This window comes from Hylobates moloch, unplaced genomic scaffold, assembly GCF_009828535.3.
Source record: "Hylobates moloch isolate HMO894 unplaced genomic scaffold, HMol_V3 SCAFFOLD_8, whole genome shotgun sequence".
Lineage (NCBI taxonomy): Eukaryota > Metazoa > Chordata > Mammalia > Primates > Hylobatidae > Hylobates > Hylobates moloch.
In genome coordinates, this window is record NW_026652283.1 from 76,305,925 (window position 1) to 76,319,821 (window position 13,897).

General features: G+C 48.7%; 1 protein-coding gene across 4 annotated transcripts in view; it reads left to right on the forward strand.

The window, feature by feature from the left end:
- Positions 1–8,800: 8,800 nt before the first annotated feature.
- RFT1 (RFT1 homolog) overlaps positions 8,801–13,897 on the forward strand; it is a 37,520-nt gene continuing 32,423 nt past the window's right edge. For 2 of the 4 annotated variants that reach the window (XM_032161286.2, XM_032161287.2), the window contains exons 1-2: positions 8,801–8,906; positions 12,978–13,063. In XM_032161286.2, coding sequence (XP_032017177.1) covers positions 8,844–8,906; positions 12,978–13,063 — 149 coding nt within the window. In that variant the 5' untranslated portion in view covers positions 8,801–8,843. Of the gene's footprint in view, positions 8,907–9,183; positions 9,197–12,977; positions 13,064–13,897 lie in introns of those variants that run through there. The other 2 variants (XM_058442978.1, XM_058442979.1) reach the window with 2 other exon arrangements.

Here is a 13,897-nt window from a genome sequence, read left to right on the forward strand (position 1 = left end):
TCACTGTAACCTCTGTTTCCCGGGCTCAAGCCATCCTCCCACCCCAGCCCCCTAAGTAGCTGGGACTACAGGTGCACAACACCACGCCCGGCTAATTTTTGTCTTTTTTATAGAGATGAAGTTTCCCCATGTTGTCCAGGCTGGTCTCAAAGTCGTGAGCTCAAGCGATCTGCCCACCTTGGCCTCCCAGTATTGGGATTACAGGCATGAGCCACTCAGCCAGCTGTTGTTTTTGTTTTGTTTTGTTTTGTTTTGTTTTTTACATGGCAACCCACATCCTCAATACAAAAGGAAAGCTGGTGGTGCCGCTGCATCTGACAGGTGCTCAGGGCTCAGGGAGGGACATCCTGGTTCCCAGCAATATGCAGGTCTCCAGGCTGGGACCCCAGCCCTCTTCAGGAGCAGGTGCTTGTGAGTAGCTTTTGAGAAACTGGCCCAGGAGAATCTGGGACAAATCTCCAAGCTGAGCTGTTGTTTTAAGGGGCAGGAAACAAAACAGGTGCTCATGCTGGGGGCCTCAGCTGGCTCTGGCCCAAATTCTTTGGGTGTTTGGATAAATAAGGGCTACCTCGTTTCACCTCTGTGTGACCTTTCTATGTGTGTAGCTCTGGGTCCCAAGATCCAGGCCCCAGGGAATGTCCGTTCCCACCCAGCGCATGAAAACCCCTGATCCAGGCCAGCCCTGAGTATGCCAGGGGCACTTCCTCACCAGGAGCTTTTTCAATTGCTGAGGAGCAGCTTGTAGAAAATGGTAAAGAGGGCCTCTGAGTGCCAACAGTATATTACTGTAATCCCACCTCATAAGATCAACGAGATTAATTGGAGTGATGCATGGAAGGTGGAGGCCTGACTCGGGAAAAGACTCTACGATATCAACCACGATTACCGTTATGGGGCCCACAGACCCAGAATCAGACAGCCTGAAGGCTGACCCTAAACCAGCACACATATTTGTGTACTTGCAGCCATGCACACCTTCATACCCACCCCCCACACTACATGTGCTGCACGTGACCTTGCATTCCTGCTTTCACATCCACGCTTGCAGGTAAACTCACAAGCATGTCCATTCATATGCAGGTAGACATGCACCCACACATGGACACTGTCTATCTGAAAGCAGACTGGCGAACGGGCCTGTACACACATGCAAATGCACACTCACTTTCCCCCGTGCGCGTGAACATATGCACCTGAATTTGTATTCATTCACATACACACATCCACACCCATGAGCCTGCTCCTCTCAGGACCACCAGCTCACCACTGGCCACTGACTAGTGAGTGGAAGAACCTCTGCACTCCGGAGCAGCCACAGCCAACTCCTGGGTCCTCCAACAGGCTCGGAAAGTTCCCACCTGTGAGCCTTCATCGTTACTGTGCTCTCAGCCTGGCATGTCCCTCTTTTTGACTAAGCCCTTTTGCCCTTCAAGATTCACTTCAAAAACATCCCCTCCAGGAAAGCTTCCCTGATTCCCCAGCCAAAAAAATCCGCCCCCTGACTCCTGAGTTCCCCTTGCCAGTTTTTATCACCTCAACGCACCTGGTATCACTCTTGTGTTCCTCTCAGAAGGAGAAAGCACTGCTGCCTGAGAGAGCAGTGACTGTGGCTTACTCGCCCGTGTGCCCCCTTCCGACACGCAGCACAGAGTGCTGAATGGAATGAAACATACTGATGTGTGAGCTTTGCAGGTTACTCTCTTCCCTGTGCCCAAATCAATGCCCAGAGGAGCAGGCAAAGCCAAAGCCCCATGACTGCTCATTGCAACCCATGGGCAGACCCTGGGTCCCAGGGGCTGCCCTGTATAGTCTTCCTGGCACCGAATTCTCCCAAGGCCCTCACGTACGCACTGCCTCCAGCCCCTACTGCTCTAACTTCTGGCCCTGGGCCCAGTGCTAAGGCTTGTCCAGCCTGGAGGCAGATCTCAGAACTTGCTTTGCTTTTTGAGGCAGAGAGACTTTTCTAGTTCACTGAAGGAGGCAGCTTTTCCAAGGTGCCTGAAGATCCGCCCTCAGGCAGTGCTTCTCAGAGCCTAGGTCATTGTATCAGAACCCCCAAAGGCTGGGCATGGTGGCTGGCCAGGCACAGTGGCTCATGCCTGTAATCCCAGCACTTTGGGAGGCCGAGGCAGGTGGGTCACTTGGGGTCAGAATTCAAGACCAGCCTGACCAACATAGTAAAAACCTGTCTCTACCAAAAATACAAAATTAGCTGGGAGTGGTGGCACGCGCCTGTAATCCCAGCTACTTGGGAGGCTGAGGCAGGAGAATCACTTGAACCTGGGAGGCGGAGGTTGCAATGAGCCGAGATTGAGAGGTGACAGCATGCTGGCAGTCCTCACAGCCCTCGCTCGCTCTTGGCGCCTCCTCTGCCTGGGCTCCCACTTTGGTGGCACTTGAGGAGACCTTCAGCCCACCGCTGCATTGTGGGAGCCCCTTTCTGGGCTGGCCAAGGCCAGAGCTGGCTCCCTCAGCTTGCAGGGAGGTGTGGAGGGAGAGGCACGAGTGGGAACCGGGGCTGCGCACGGTGCTTGCGGGTCAGTGCGGAGTTCCGGGTGGGCGTGGGCTTGGCAGGCCCCGCACTCAGAGCAGCCGGCTGGCCCTGCCGGCCCGGGCAATGAGGGGCTTAGCACCCAGGCCAGTGGCTGTGGAGGGTGTACCGGGTCCCCCAGCAGTGCCAGCCCACCGGCGCTGTGCTCGATTTCTCACCGGGTTTTAGCTGCCTTCCCATGGGGCAGGGCTCAGGACCTGCAGCCCGCCATGCCTGAGCCTCCCACCTGCTCCATGGGCTCCTGTGCGGCCCCAGCCTCCCCAACGATCGCCACCCCCTGCTCCACGGTGCCCAGTCCCATCGACCACCCAAGGACTGAAGAGTGCGAGCACACGGTGCAGGACTGGCAGGCAGCTCCACCTGCAGCCCCAGTGCAGGATCCACTGGGTGAAGCCAGCTGGGCTCCTGAGTCTGGTGGGGATGTGGAGAACCTTTATGTCTAGCTCAGGGATTGTAAATACACCAATCGGCACTCTGTATCTAGCTCAAGGTTTGTAAACACACCAGTCAGCACCCTGCCTCTAGCTCAGGGTTTGTGAATATACCAATCGACACTCTGTATCTAGCTACTCTGGTGGGGCCTTGGAGAACCTTTAAGTCTAGCTCAGGGATTGTAAATACACCAATTGGCACTCTGTATCTAGCTCAAGGTTTGTAAACACACCAATCAGCACCCTGTGTCTAGCTCAGGGTTTGTGAATGCACCAATGGACACTCTGTATCTAGCTGCTCTGGTGGGGCCTTGGAGAACCTTTGTGTGGATACTCTGTATCTAACTGATCTGATGGGGACGTGGAGAACCTTTATGTCTAGCTCAGGGATTGTAAACGCACCAATCAGCACCCTGTCAAAACAGACCACTCAGCTCTACCAATCAGCAGGACGTGGGTGGGGCCAGATAAGAGAATAAAAGCAGGCTGCCCGAGCCAGCAGTGGCAACCCGCTCGGTTCCCCTTCCACACTGTGGAAGGTTTGTTCTTTTGCTCTTTGCAATAAATCTTGCTACTGCTCACTCTTTGGGTCCACACTGCTTTTATGAGCTGTCACACTCACCGCGAAGGTCTGCAGCTTCACTCCTGAGCCAGCAAGATCACGAACCCACCAGAAGGAAGAAACTCCGAACACATCTGAACATCAGAAGGAACGAACAACTCCAGACGTGCCACCTTAAGATCTGTAACACTCACCGCGAGGGTCCGCGGCTTCATTCTTGAAGTCAGTGAGACCAAGAACCCACCAATTCCGGACACAAGATCACACCATTGCACTCCAGCCTGGGCAACAAGAGCGAAACTGTCTCAAAAAAAGAAAAAGGAAGAAGGAGAAGGAGAAAACGAAGAAAAAGAAGAAGCCCCCAGAGTGTTGGTAAATGCAGATTCCTGAGCCTACCCCAGAATTGCTGAGGTGGAGCCCAGGAATCAGCATTAACAATAAACCCTCTGAGTTAGGTCTGGTTAAGAGACTGAAAGCCACACTGCCCAGTTCAAATTTTGGCACTACCATTCACTAGTACTTAGGCAAGTCCCTTAACTGCCAAGCCTCAGTTTCTTGGCCTGTAAAATGGGGATAATAATGGTGCCTACACTGTAGGGCTGCTATGGGAATTAAATGAGATCATGAAAGTGAGGTGTCCAGCACAGTGCTTACATAGACAGATGTGGACGACTAGTATCACAGCCGCATTCTCATGCTCTGGGACTTTGAGAGAGGCAGAGCCTTGAGGTCCTGCTTCTGGAAGGGGCCCTGATAGAGGTGCTCTGGGACGCAGAAGCCTTGGCCAGGCAGTGCCCTCATCCAGGACCATCTGCCACCTAGTGGCTGGTGTGTGGGACCATGCCCAGTTCTCCTGCCTCCACCTAGCTGAGATCCATGGCCCAGCTGGCCAGAGGTTCCACCCTGTCTCCTGGCCCACTGGCAGCCTCCCTCCCTGCTCCTCTGCCCTGGGAGCCTAATTGGCTTGGCACCAGCTCTGGCACTTCCCTCCAGCTTTGTAATAAAATAGGTGGCTTGGGTCAGATTTCCCTGGCAGGGAGGCTACCTAGCACAGACGCAGGAGGCGGGGAGGAAGACTGGGGAAAACGGCTCCTTCAATGACCACCAATTACAGCCTGGTATTCTCAAGGGGTCACTTCCTCTCCAAGAGGAACAAGAGTACAAGAGCCCTGTGTACTTGTCTTTCTTCCTTTCCTAGTCCTTCATCATTCATTTATTCCAATGCACTTACACATGCATTCATTCATTCAATATTGAAATGTTTACTATATCCCAGGTGCTCAATGGTGATCACCAGGAATTGGCAAAGTGTTTCTGTAAAGGGCTGGCTAGCAAATATTTTCAGCTTTGTGGACCAACCTATTCTGCTGTTGTAGCAAGAAAGTAGCTATTGATAATATGTAAACAAGTGGGTATGTGTGCTGTGTTCCAATGAAACTTTATTTGTGGACACTGAATTTTTTTTTTTTTTTTTTTTTGAGATAAGGGTCTCACCCTGTTGCCTAGGCTGGAGTGCAGTGGCACGATCATAGCCCACTGCAGCCTTGATCTCTCCAAACTCAAATGATCCTCCCACCTCAGCCTCCTCAGTAGCTGGGTCTACAGGCACGCATCACCATGCCTGGCTAATTTTTGTATTTTTTTGTAGAGATGGGGTTTCACCATGTTGCCCAAGCTGGTCTTGAGCTCCTGACCTCAAGCAATCCACTCACCTTGGCCTCCCAAAGTGCTGGGATTACAGGCGTAAGCCACTGTACCCGGTGGACACTGAAATTTGAATTTTATACCATTTTCATGTGTCATGAAATATTCTTTTGATTTTTTTCCAACCATTTACAAATGTAAAAACTATTCTTAGCTTGTAGGCCATACAAAATGCAACGTCCAGTGGGCCATTACTTGCCAGCCCTAAGCTGAGTACTCTGTGGGCAAGACCATGGAGTATGCAACTCCCAGTGGAGCGTGCAGGCCAGTATCTCCAACAGGGTCAAGACCTTCGGAGAGCCTCACTGGGGAGAGGGGATGCCTCCAAGCCTACCACAGCTCGACCACTGCAGCCCTCCCAGACTCCACTCTCTCAATGCCACATATGTTCTCTGTGGCTTACATATAGGGACTCTTAGGTCTCCTTTACAATCATAAGCTTTTTTTGAGGGGAGGAACATTACTGTTCACGCATTTGGAATCAGAAGGGACCCGAGTTCAAATACCTCCTTGACCATTCCTTTGCTGAATGACCTTGGATGAGTTACTTCACATCCCTGTGCTTCAGTTTCCTGATCTGCAGTCCTTCTCTCATAGGTTATTGAGAGGATGGAGTACACGCATGTACAGTGCTCAGACAGGTGCCTGACATGGAGTCAGTGGTCAATGTTTGTGGATTCTCCTCACAGTTCCTTTTTCCCCACCCACCCCAGAACCCAGCATGGCTCTGGGCTCTGCTCAGTCCCTCCTTGCCAAGTGTTAACTTCCAGAATAAGAGAAAAAGTCCCTAGGTTCCTCACCCAGGAGCCCCACAGAGTCCATACCTTGGGGTCCTAGAATGCTTCGCCCTTTAGACTTAGCTTGGAGCATTTCCCCTTTGGCTTCTTTGCTCCTAGCAAAATGATCACTTCTTCCCTCCCGAAGCAGCTTACATGGATGCCAGGCTTAGGAGTGTGTGCACCTTATGAACTCTTGGCTGGTTCTTCTCTGGGGATGAGCTGTGGAGAGGAGACTGCTTGGCTGGGAATAAAGGAAGTGGGAGGCCATCTCACCTGCTGGCCCACAGTCCATGGGGGTGGGAAGGCTGCCCAGGTCAAGGTCTTTAGCATCTCAGCCATTATGCCAAATACCTGGACCCTCCAGCACTTTCTCTATTCTCCAAGTACACTCCTACCCAGGTGGGTGCCCGACTCATCCTAAAACAGCACCCTTCTCTCTCTTCCAAAGCCTCTATGATCTTACCTGGTTTCATTCTTTCGTAGCACTTAGCCCTATGTGAAATTTTATTTGTTTGTTAGAGTTTTTTTCAGTTTCCCTTTCACTAGAATTTAAGCTCTCTGAGGGCCAGACTTGCCTGATATAATCCTTATGACTATTTTTACAGGACAGATAATATCCCTATTTAGTAGCTGAGCATACTGAGGTCACCCAGTCAGTGAGTGGCAGAATGAGGATTCAAGGCCAGTTCTCTCTGACAGACAAAAGCTCACATTCTTGGGCCGGGTGCGGTGCGGTGGCTCATGCCTGTAATCCCGGCACTTTGAGAGGCTGAGGTGGGCAGATCACTTGAGTCCAGGAGCTGGAGACCAGCCTGAGCAACGTGGGAAAAACCCATCTCTACAAAAATCACAGAAAAAATTAGCCAGGTCTGGTGCTGCACACCTGTAGTCCCAGCTAATCGGAAGGCTGAGGTGGGAGGATTACCTGAGCGCAGGAGGTGGAAGCTGCAGTGAACCAAGACTATACCACTGCACCCTAGCCTGGGAGACAGAGTGAGACCCTGTCTCAAAAAAAAAAAAAAAAGAAAAAGAAAAAGAAAAAGAAAAAAACAAAAGAAAAATAAAAGCTCACATTCTGGGCCTCCACACTAAGACAGAGCTCATTTCACCTGGCAAGATGGGAGTGATAGGCTTTGAGTTCCACAGTCTGCTTCTAGCAGCAGTAGCAGCAGTCATGTGTCAGGGGACATTGGAGACATTTATGGGAGCCCTAAGAATGTTCTGTACCACTACTTCAGGAGGCAAAACCAGGCAGGCTGCACTTCTGCCCTCTTGGAGCTCATGGGCTGATTATATAGAGACATATATTCTAGTCTTTCTGCTATAATGCAGGTTGCACTAGGAACTATAAAGGGGTACAGAGTATTTTAGGGGTACTGTCTTAATTTGCTTGGGCTGCTGTAACAAAATACCATAGACTGGGTAAGTCAAAAACAGAAATTTCTCTCACAGTTCTGGAGGCTGGAAGCCCAAGATCAAGGTGCTAGCCAGTCTGGTTCCTGTTAAGTGTATGTTGGCCGCCTTACATTTTACAAAGCCTTCTTCCTGGTTGCAGACAGCTACATTCTTGCTGTATCCTCAACTGGTAGACACAGAGATCATTTTTCTGACATCTCTTTTTATAAGGACACGAATCCCATTACGAGGGCTCCACTTTCAAGACCTAATTACTTCCCAAAGGCCTTACCTCCTAATACTATCACACTGGGGATTAGGCTTCAACATATGAATTTTGAGGCGACACAAACATTTAGTCCACACCAGGTACCAGCTGTGGCTGGCCAGGAAAGTCAGGACAGTGTGGTCTAGGAGGGCAAGGGGTGCTGTCAGGGAAGACACTTTGGACAAAGAGGGTGGAGGAGCAAAGGCCAGTGAGTCACCGCCTGTTTGAGGACAGGTAAGGACTCGGAATGGCTATGGCCTAGATAGTGTTGGCAAGGGCAATGATCGTGTGAAAGGTAGTAGAAGATAGGTTGGGGCCAAATCATGTGAGGCCTAAAAGAGATTGGGGAAAGACTGGGCTTCCTAGAGCCTGCGTGGTAGATAATAAGAACACTGACAGAGCAACAGCTGATTGTGTATGTTGGGCGTTTTACATTTTACAAAGCACTTCCAGTCCTTCTTCCACTCTGCCCTCATAATTTCTAGCATACAGGCAAGAGTGATAAGTTTAGGATCAGGAGCCTGGTACCCACTTAGTCAGGAAACAAGTTGTGTAGATTCGAACAAGTCACTTCCCATCTCCAAGGCTTTACTCATCTCTAACAACAGGGGCCAATTATCAGAGCTTTCGGAAGGGTTTCACAAAACCATACACGTGACAGTGCTATATTTTCTGGTCCTCAGTTCTTTCTCTGTTAAATGAGGACAATTCCTGTCCAGCCTAATTCAGAGGGGCTGTGGCTGTGATTCTGTAAGTAAAAGTCAATGGTAAGAATCTTCTCAACAGGCCAGTGAGAAGTTTGTTCCCCTTTTGGCAGATGAGGCCGGGAAAGTTAGTGCTTCTTGGTTGGTGGCTGAAAGCCTCAGAGAAGGAACTTTGGATTCTTTAACGGTATCTCTTAGTACTCGCCACACTATTTCGTTTATACGAGGAAGAGAGGGACAGACAGCGCAGGACCTACCGAAACAGGAAGAGCCAGGCGCCATAACAGACGGCCCGAGCCAGGCCCACTTAAAGGGCCAGAACTTCTCGTGTCCCGCCCCCCTGTCTCAAGGCCATCAATTAGAGAGCGAGACGCTCCGTGACGCCATCTTATCGCGACTAAGCGGAGTGGCGGCGGCATTTCCTGGTGTCTGAGCCCGGCGCGGAGGCTATGGGCAGCCAGGAGGTGCTGGGCCAGGCGGCCCGGCTGGCCTCCTCCGGTCTCCTCCTGCAGGTACTCTCTGCCCGTCAGGTTCCAGCTTGTACTGCAGCCAGGATTCGCTGGATGGCAGCCCTCGGGCCCTTGAGATCCTGCCCCAGGGCCGACCCAGTCCCGAGGTGGACCCCGCAATGGAGGGGGTGGGGGGTCGACCGGAGACGGTGGCATTGATGAGGGGGGACCCTGGCCCGGAGATGGGAGCCTGCCTTTAAAGTCTAGGCCGGGTGACTGCAGACAAGCCGCTTTCCTTCTGAGCATTCTGTTTCCCATATGGCAGTAGGAGTGAATTAGATCAGGTGGCAGGGGTAAGGGACTGGTATTTCGTGCTCGAGAATCTGATATTTTTCAGGCAAGGGGTTCATTTCCTTCATCAAACACCTTCCTCAAACTTTGAGCCCCACTGAGTTCCGAGAGACCATATGGCATAGCTGAGAACAGAAATCTGGAGTTAGACAGGCTTGGATTGCTCCATGACCCAGGACAAGTGACTTCACCTGCAGAGCCTGAGTTCCTCACTAGTAAAATGGGGGTAATAATATGTCGTACCTAGCTCATAAGCAAGGATTGATTGGGATCATTCAAATAAACGTACTTAACACAGTACCCGGCTCTTAGTATGCATTTAATACATGTTGGCTGCATCTTCTGTTTATGTGATCTTGGACAAGTCACTTCCCTTCTTGGCCCTAATTTTTGTCATCTGTCAGATATGATACATGCCAGTTAGTCCAAATGGTATCTGAAGATTCTTTCAACCCCAGGAGCTGAACCTCTTAAGTCAAGTGGCTCAGTATCTCTCTGTCTCACTCTTGAGCCAATCAACCCTACTTCACACAAGTCCTGAATCTACCCTACCCCTTATCTTAGAGAGGCACATGGAGGGCAGAAGAAAGAACCAAGCAGAATGGGGCTTGAGTTTGGGCCTTGTCACTTGCTAGATACCTGCCTTCGGGATAAATCCCATGACTTCTGTGAGTATCAGTTTCTTCATCTTAAATGAGAATCATAGTGCAACCTCACAGGGTCATTAGGAAGATTAGATGAAATCATGCCTCTTAAGTGCCTGGCACAATACAAGTACTTAATAAATGTAGCTATTTTTATTAGGGTAATAAGTATTTTTAAAATAGTCAATGTAGGAATGAAATGAGATAACCTGTGGAAAGCGTGTTGACGAGTGCCTTGCATGTGATATGTGCTTAGTAAATGTTAGCCATTCTAAGTTTACCTAGGGTTTTTTTTTTCTGTTTCACTACATAAATAACTGAGTTTATTGTTTTATCCACAATGTTGGTTTTTTTCAGCCTTTGATAATATCTTACTACTCAGATAGGCTTCATAAAACGAAAACAAATTATAGCGGAAAACACACTGGACTATGAGTCAGGTGGCCTACCTGTAAGGTCAAGCTGTGTCGTTTGCTTGCCGTGTGACATTGAGGAAATCACTTAACCCCCAGTCTTGCTTCCTGTGTATTTACCTGGTTGTTTTTAGTGTCAAATAATTTAACAGATGTGAGAGAGCCTTTTTTTTTAAGCTGTAAAGTTGGCTGGACACGGTGGCTCATGCCTGTCATCCCAGCACTTTGGGAGGCCAAGGCAGGAAGATTGCTTGAGCTCAGGAGTTAAAGACCAGCCTGGGTAACATGGTGAAACCTTGTCTTTACAAAAAATACAAAAATTAGATGGGCGTGGTGGCATGCACCTGTAGTCCCAGCTACTCAGGAGGCTGAGGTGGGATGATCTCAAGCCTGGGAGGTTGAGGCCGCAGTGAGCTGTGATTATGCCACTGCACTCCAGCCTGAGCAACAGAGTGAGACCCTGTCTTAAAACAAAAGCTGTAAAGTCCTTTGCAGAAGTAAATGAAGGCTGTGTTGCTAATAAGGGTTACAGTGTGTAGCAAATACTGGGTGGCATAAGCAGCCTCAGTTTCATTAGCTGCAACCTTTATTCAAACCAATTAGGAGATATGGATATGGCCTGAAACATTAAGTTTCTTAGACAGTGATAACTTTGAGGTTGACATAAGTGTGTACACATGGTGTTTTGTTTTTTGTTTTCGAGATGGAGTCTCGCTCTGTTGCCCAGGCTGGAGTGTGGTGGCACTATCTCGGCTCACTGCGACATCCGCCTCTCGGGCTCAAGTGATTCTCAGGCCTCAGCCTCCCAAGTAGCTGGGATTATAGGTACCTGCCACCACACCTGGCTAATTTTTGTATTTTTAGTAGAGATAGGGTTTCACCATGTTGGACAGGCTGGTCTTGAACTTCTGACCTCAAGTGATCCACCTGCCTCAGCCTCCCGAAGTGCTGGGATTACAGGTGTGAGCTACTGCGCTTGGATTTTTTTTTTTTAATAACCATATTTTTATATGGTTTCTTGAGTGTTTTCATTCTTGTATGCTTTCTCGAATTACACTGTAGACACTTCAGGTAGCTTTGTGGTTACATTTTATTCTGCAAGAATTTGAGAGCTTGTTCTATCTTAATTCTAAGCCACCTATGCCCAAAGTATTAATGCCTTTCATTTGTATGCACTTAAAAAGTGCTTTCACTTCTACAGTCTCATTTCTTTTAAAAATATTTCTTGTAGAGATGAGGTCTCACTGTGTTGCCCAGGCTGGTCTCAAATTCCTGGCTTCAAGTGATCCTCCTACCTTTCAGCCTCCCAAAGTGTTGAGTTTTTTTTTTTTTTTTTAAGATGGAGTCTAGCTCTGTCGCCCAGGCTTCATGCCATTCTCCTGCCTCAGCCTTCCGAGTAGCTGGGACTACAGGTGCCCGCCACCATGCCCGGCTAATTTTTTGTATTTTTAGTAGAGACGGGGTTTCACCGTGTGAGCCAGGATGGTCTCAATCTCCTGACCTCATGATCCACCTGCCTCGGCCTCCCAAAGTGGTGGGATTACAGGCGTGAGCCACTGCGCCCAGCTAAGTGTTGGGATTACAGGCATCTGCATGTTTCTAAGGAGCAGCTACAGAGCTGTCATCAGACTCAAAAGACCACCTTTGACTCCATAACGGTTAAGATGGTGATTTCTTGGCTTTGGAGACCTTGCTGCTCTGTGACACTTTAGGTACAGTGTTACACAATGTCCCTTTTTGGTCATAGCTGTCCCCAGAGATTTTCAGACCACAGTAGTCCATTGATATGCTTAGATCAAATCTTCCAAATTGCAACTCTTCACAGATAACTCTGAGGGTGCTTAACACAGAAGTGATTTTCATTTGCTGCTGGGATGCAGAAGGGAGTCATTTAGTGAATGAGGTTTGCACTCTTCCCAGCATCCCCATTTAGCAACCCTGTTTAATTACAGTCTTCTTGTTCTCTTTGTCTCATGGGAGAAGTTTTTTGCTTAGATGGTTTTCTTGAATTGACAGATTGGAAAGTCTCAGGATATGTCCCTTTCAAGCGGCAATAACTGGACTCTCTTTCCCTTCCCCCATGTTACATTACGTTATCTTATTTTTGCAGCATCATTTAAAAGGTATTTCAACTTCTCCCTGGAAAGAGACAAGTATACAGTAAAGAAATACATTTTCTGTGTTCTAATTGAGAAAACTGAAGTTCAGAACGATATAAATGACATTATTGAAATTCCTAGATATTATGAGGCAGAGAATAAAAGAGAAATTAGTCCCCGTGATTTCTGGTGAGTCTGCTATACCCTTAAGGCTCCCACTTGCTAAATGTATGCTTTTTCTAAACAGGCTGGGGTGGGGGAGTGTGGCTAGGGCTCGGCAAGGTGAACCACTAACTAGAATTATCTTTCTGCTTCCTCAAGAGCTTGACTTTGAACCTGAAGAAACTCAGTCTGTTGGGGCCTCTTTCTTGTTATTAATAAATTAGGGAGCCTTCCAAGTGCCTTCCTGGGTTCTTTGACTACTGCACGGGAGTGCTGAGAGATCCCAAGGGATGAAATTTCAGGAGAAATGCAGACAGGTTGGGCGTCTTAAAGGAGAGTCTCCGTGACCAAGCTGCTGTATGTCATTACATCACGTTAGGAAGAACAGCCACATTGTTCTCATTTCAGCTAAGTAAACACTCCTAACGTCATTTATTCTTACGTATTTTTCCTCTTTTTCTATAGGTGTTGTTTCGGTTGATCACCTTTGTCTTGAATGCATTTATTCTTCGCTTCCTGTCAAAGGAAATCGTTGGCGTAGTAAATGTAAGGTAGGAGGAGACACACTCTGGCACCGTCAGAGTTCACCTTCCTAGCCAGGCTTTCTTCAAACCCTGTACCTGTGTGTCATCCTTGGATTCTAGAAGCGTGGACCTTTACCAGAAGCAGAATGTCTTAGCAGTGGGCTGAGGAGAAGCGTGCAGGAGTGGAGGGACGCGCAGGCGATGTTGCTTTTAATGGACCCGTGGATTGTTTTCCATTAGCAGCCTCCAAATGCACATTTCTTTGCCAGCTGTTCTGGTTTTCCTGCTCTTGGAAGTCAGGAAGGAGAAGAGTGGGAGTAATTCATTAAAAACTCTCTCTCAGGTATAATCCTATGTTCTTGTCCTGCTGACAGCAAAGGAAACAGAAATTCGGCAGTTTGTGAGGATGCGCTTCATAATTGCGGGGCTGGAGCAGCCACCTTCCTTCCCTCCTCAGTGATTTTATAATTGGGATATGGCAACTGGAATTCGAGCTTGAGTCTTTGTCATTAGTTTCTTGGAGGCTCTTGGAAAGGTGACTTCTTTGTCTTTTAGACTCAGCTTGTTTCTTCTACTTGCCTCCTTTCTGTTCAAGGACACCCACGCATATTTTGTCTTCACAAATGACATAAAGTATATGAAATGATTTGAGTGCTCGGAATAGCTCAGCTTCTCAGGTGTGTCTTCATGTCCTGATAGATAAGACAATATGTTCCAGACAGCATTTCATGTCTAATACTTACCAAACATATACTCTTGGCTCTGGTCTCAGAGCTTAGTGGCAGGACTCAAGCTTTGAGCAAAGGAATCATCTGTGGAGTTTTGCACTATGTAGTGCTAAACAAGGGCCCAGGAATCTGA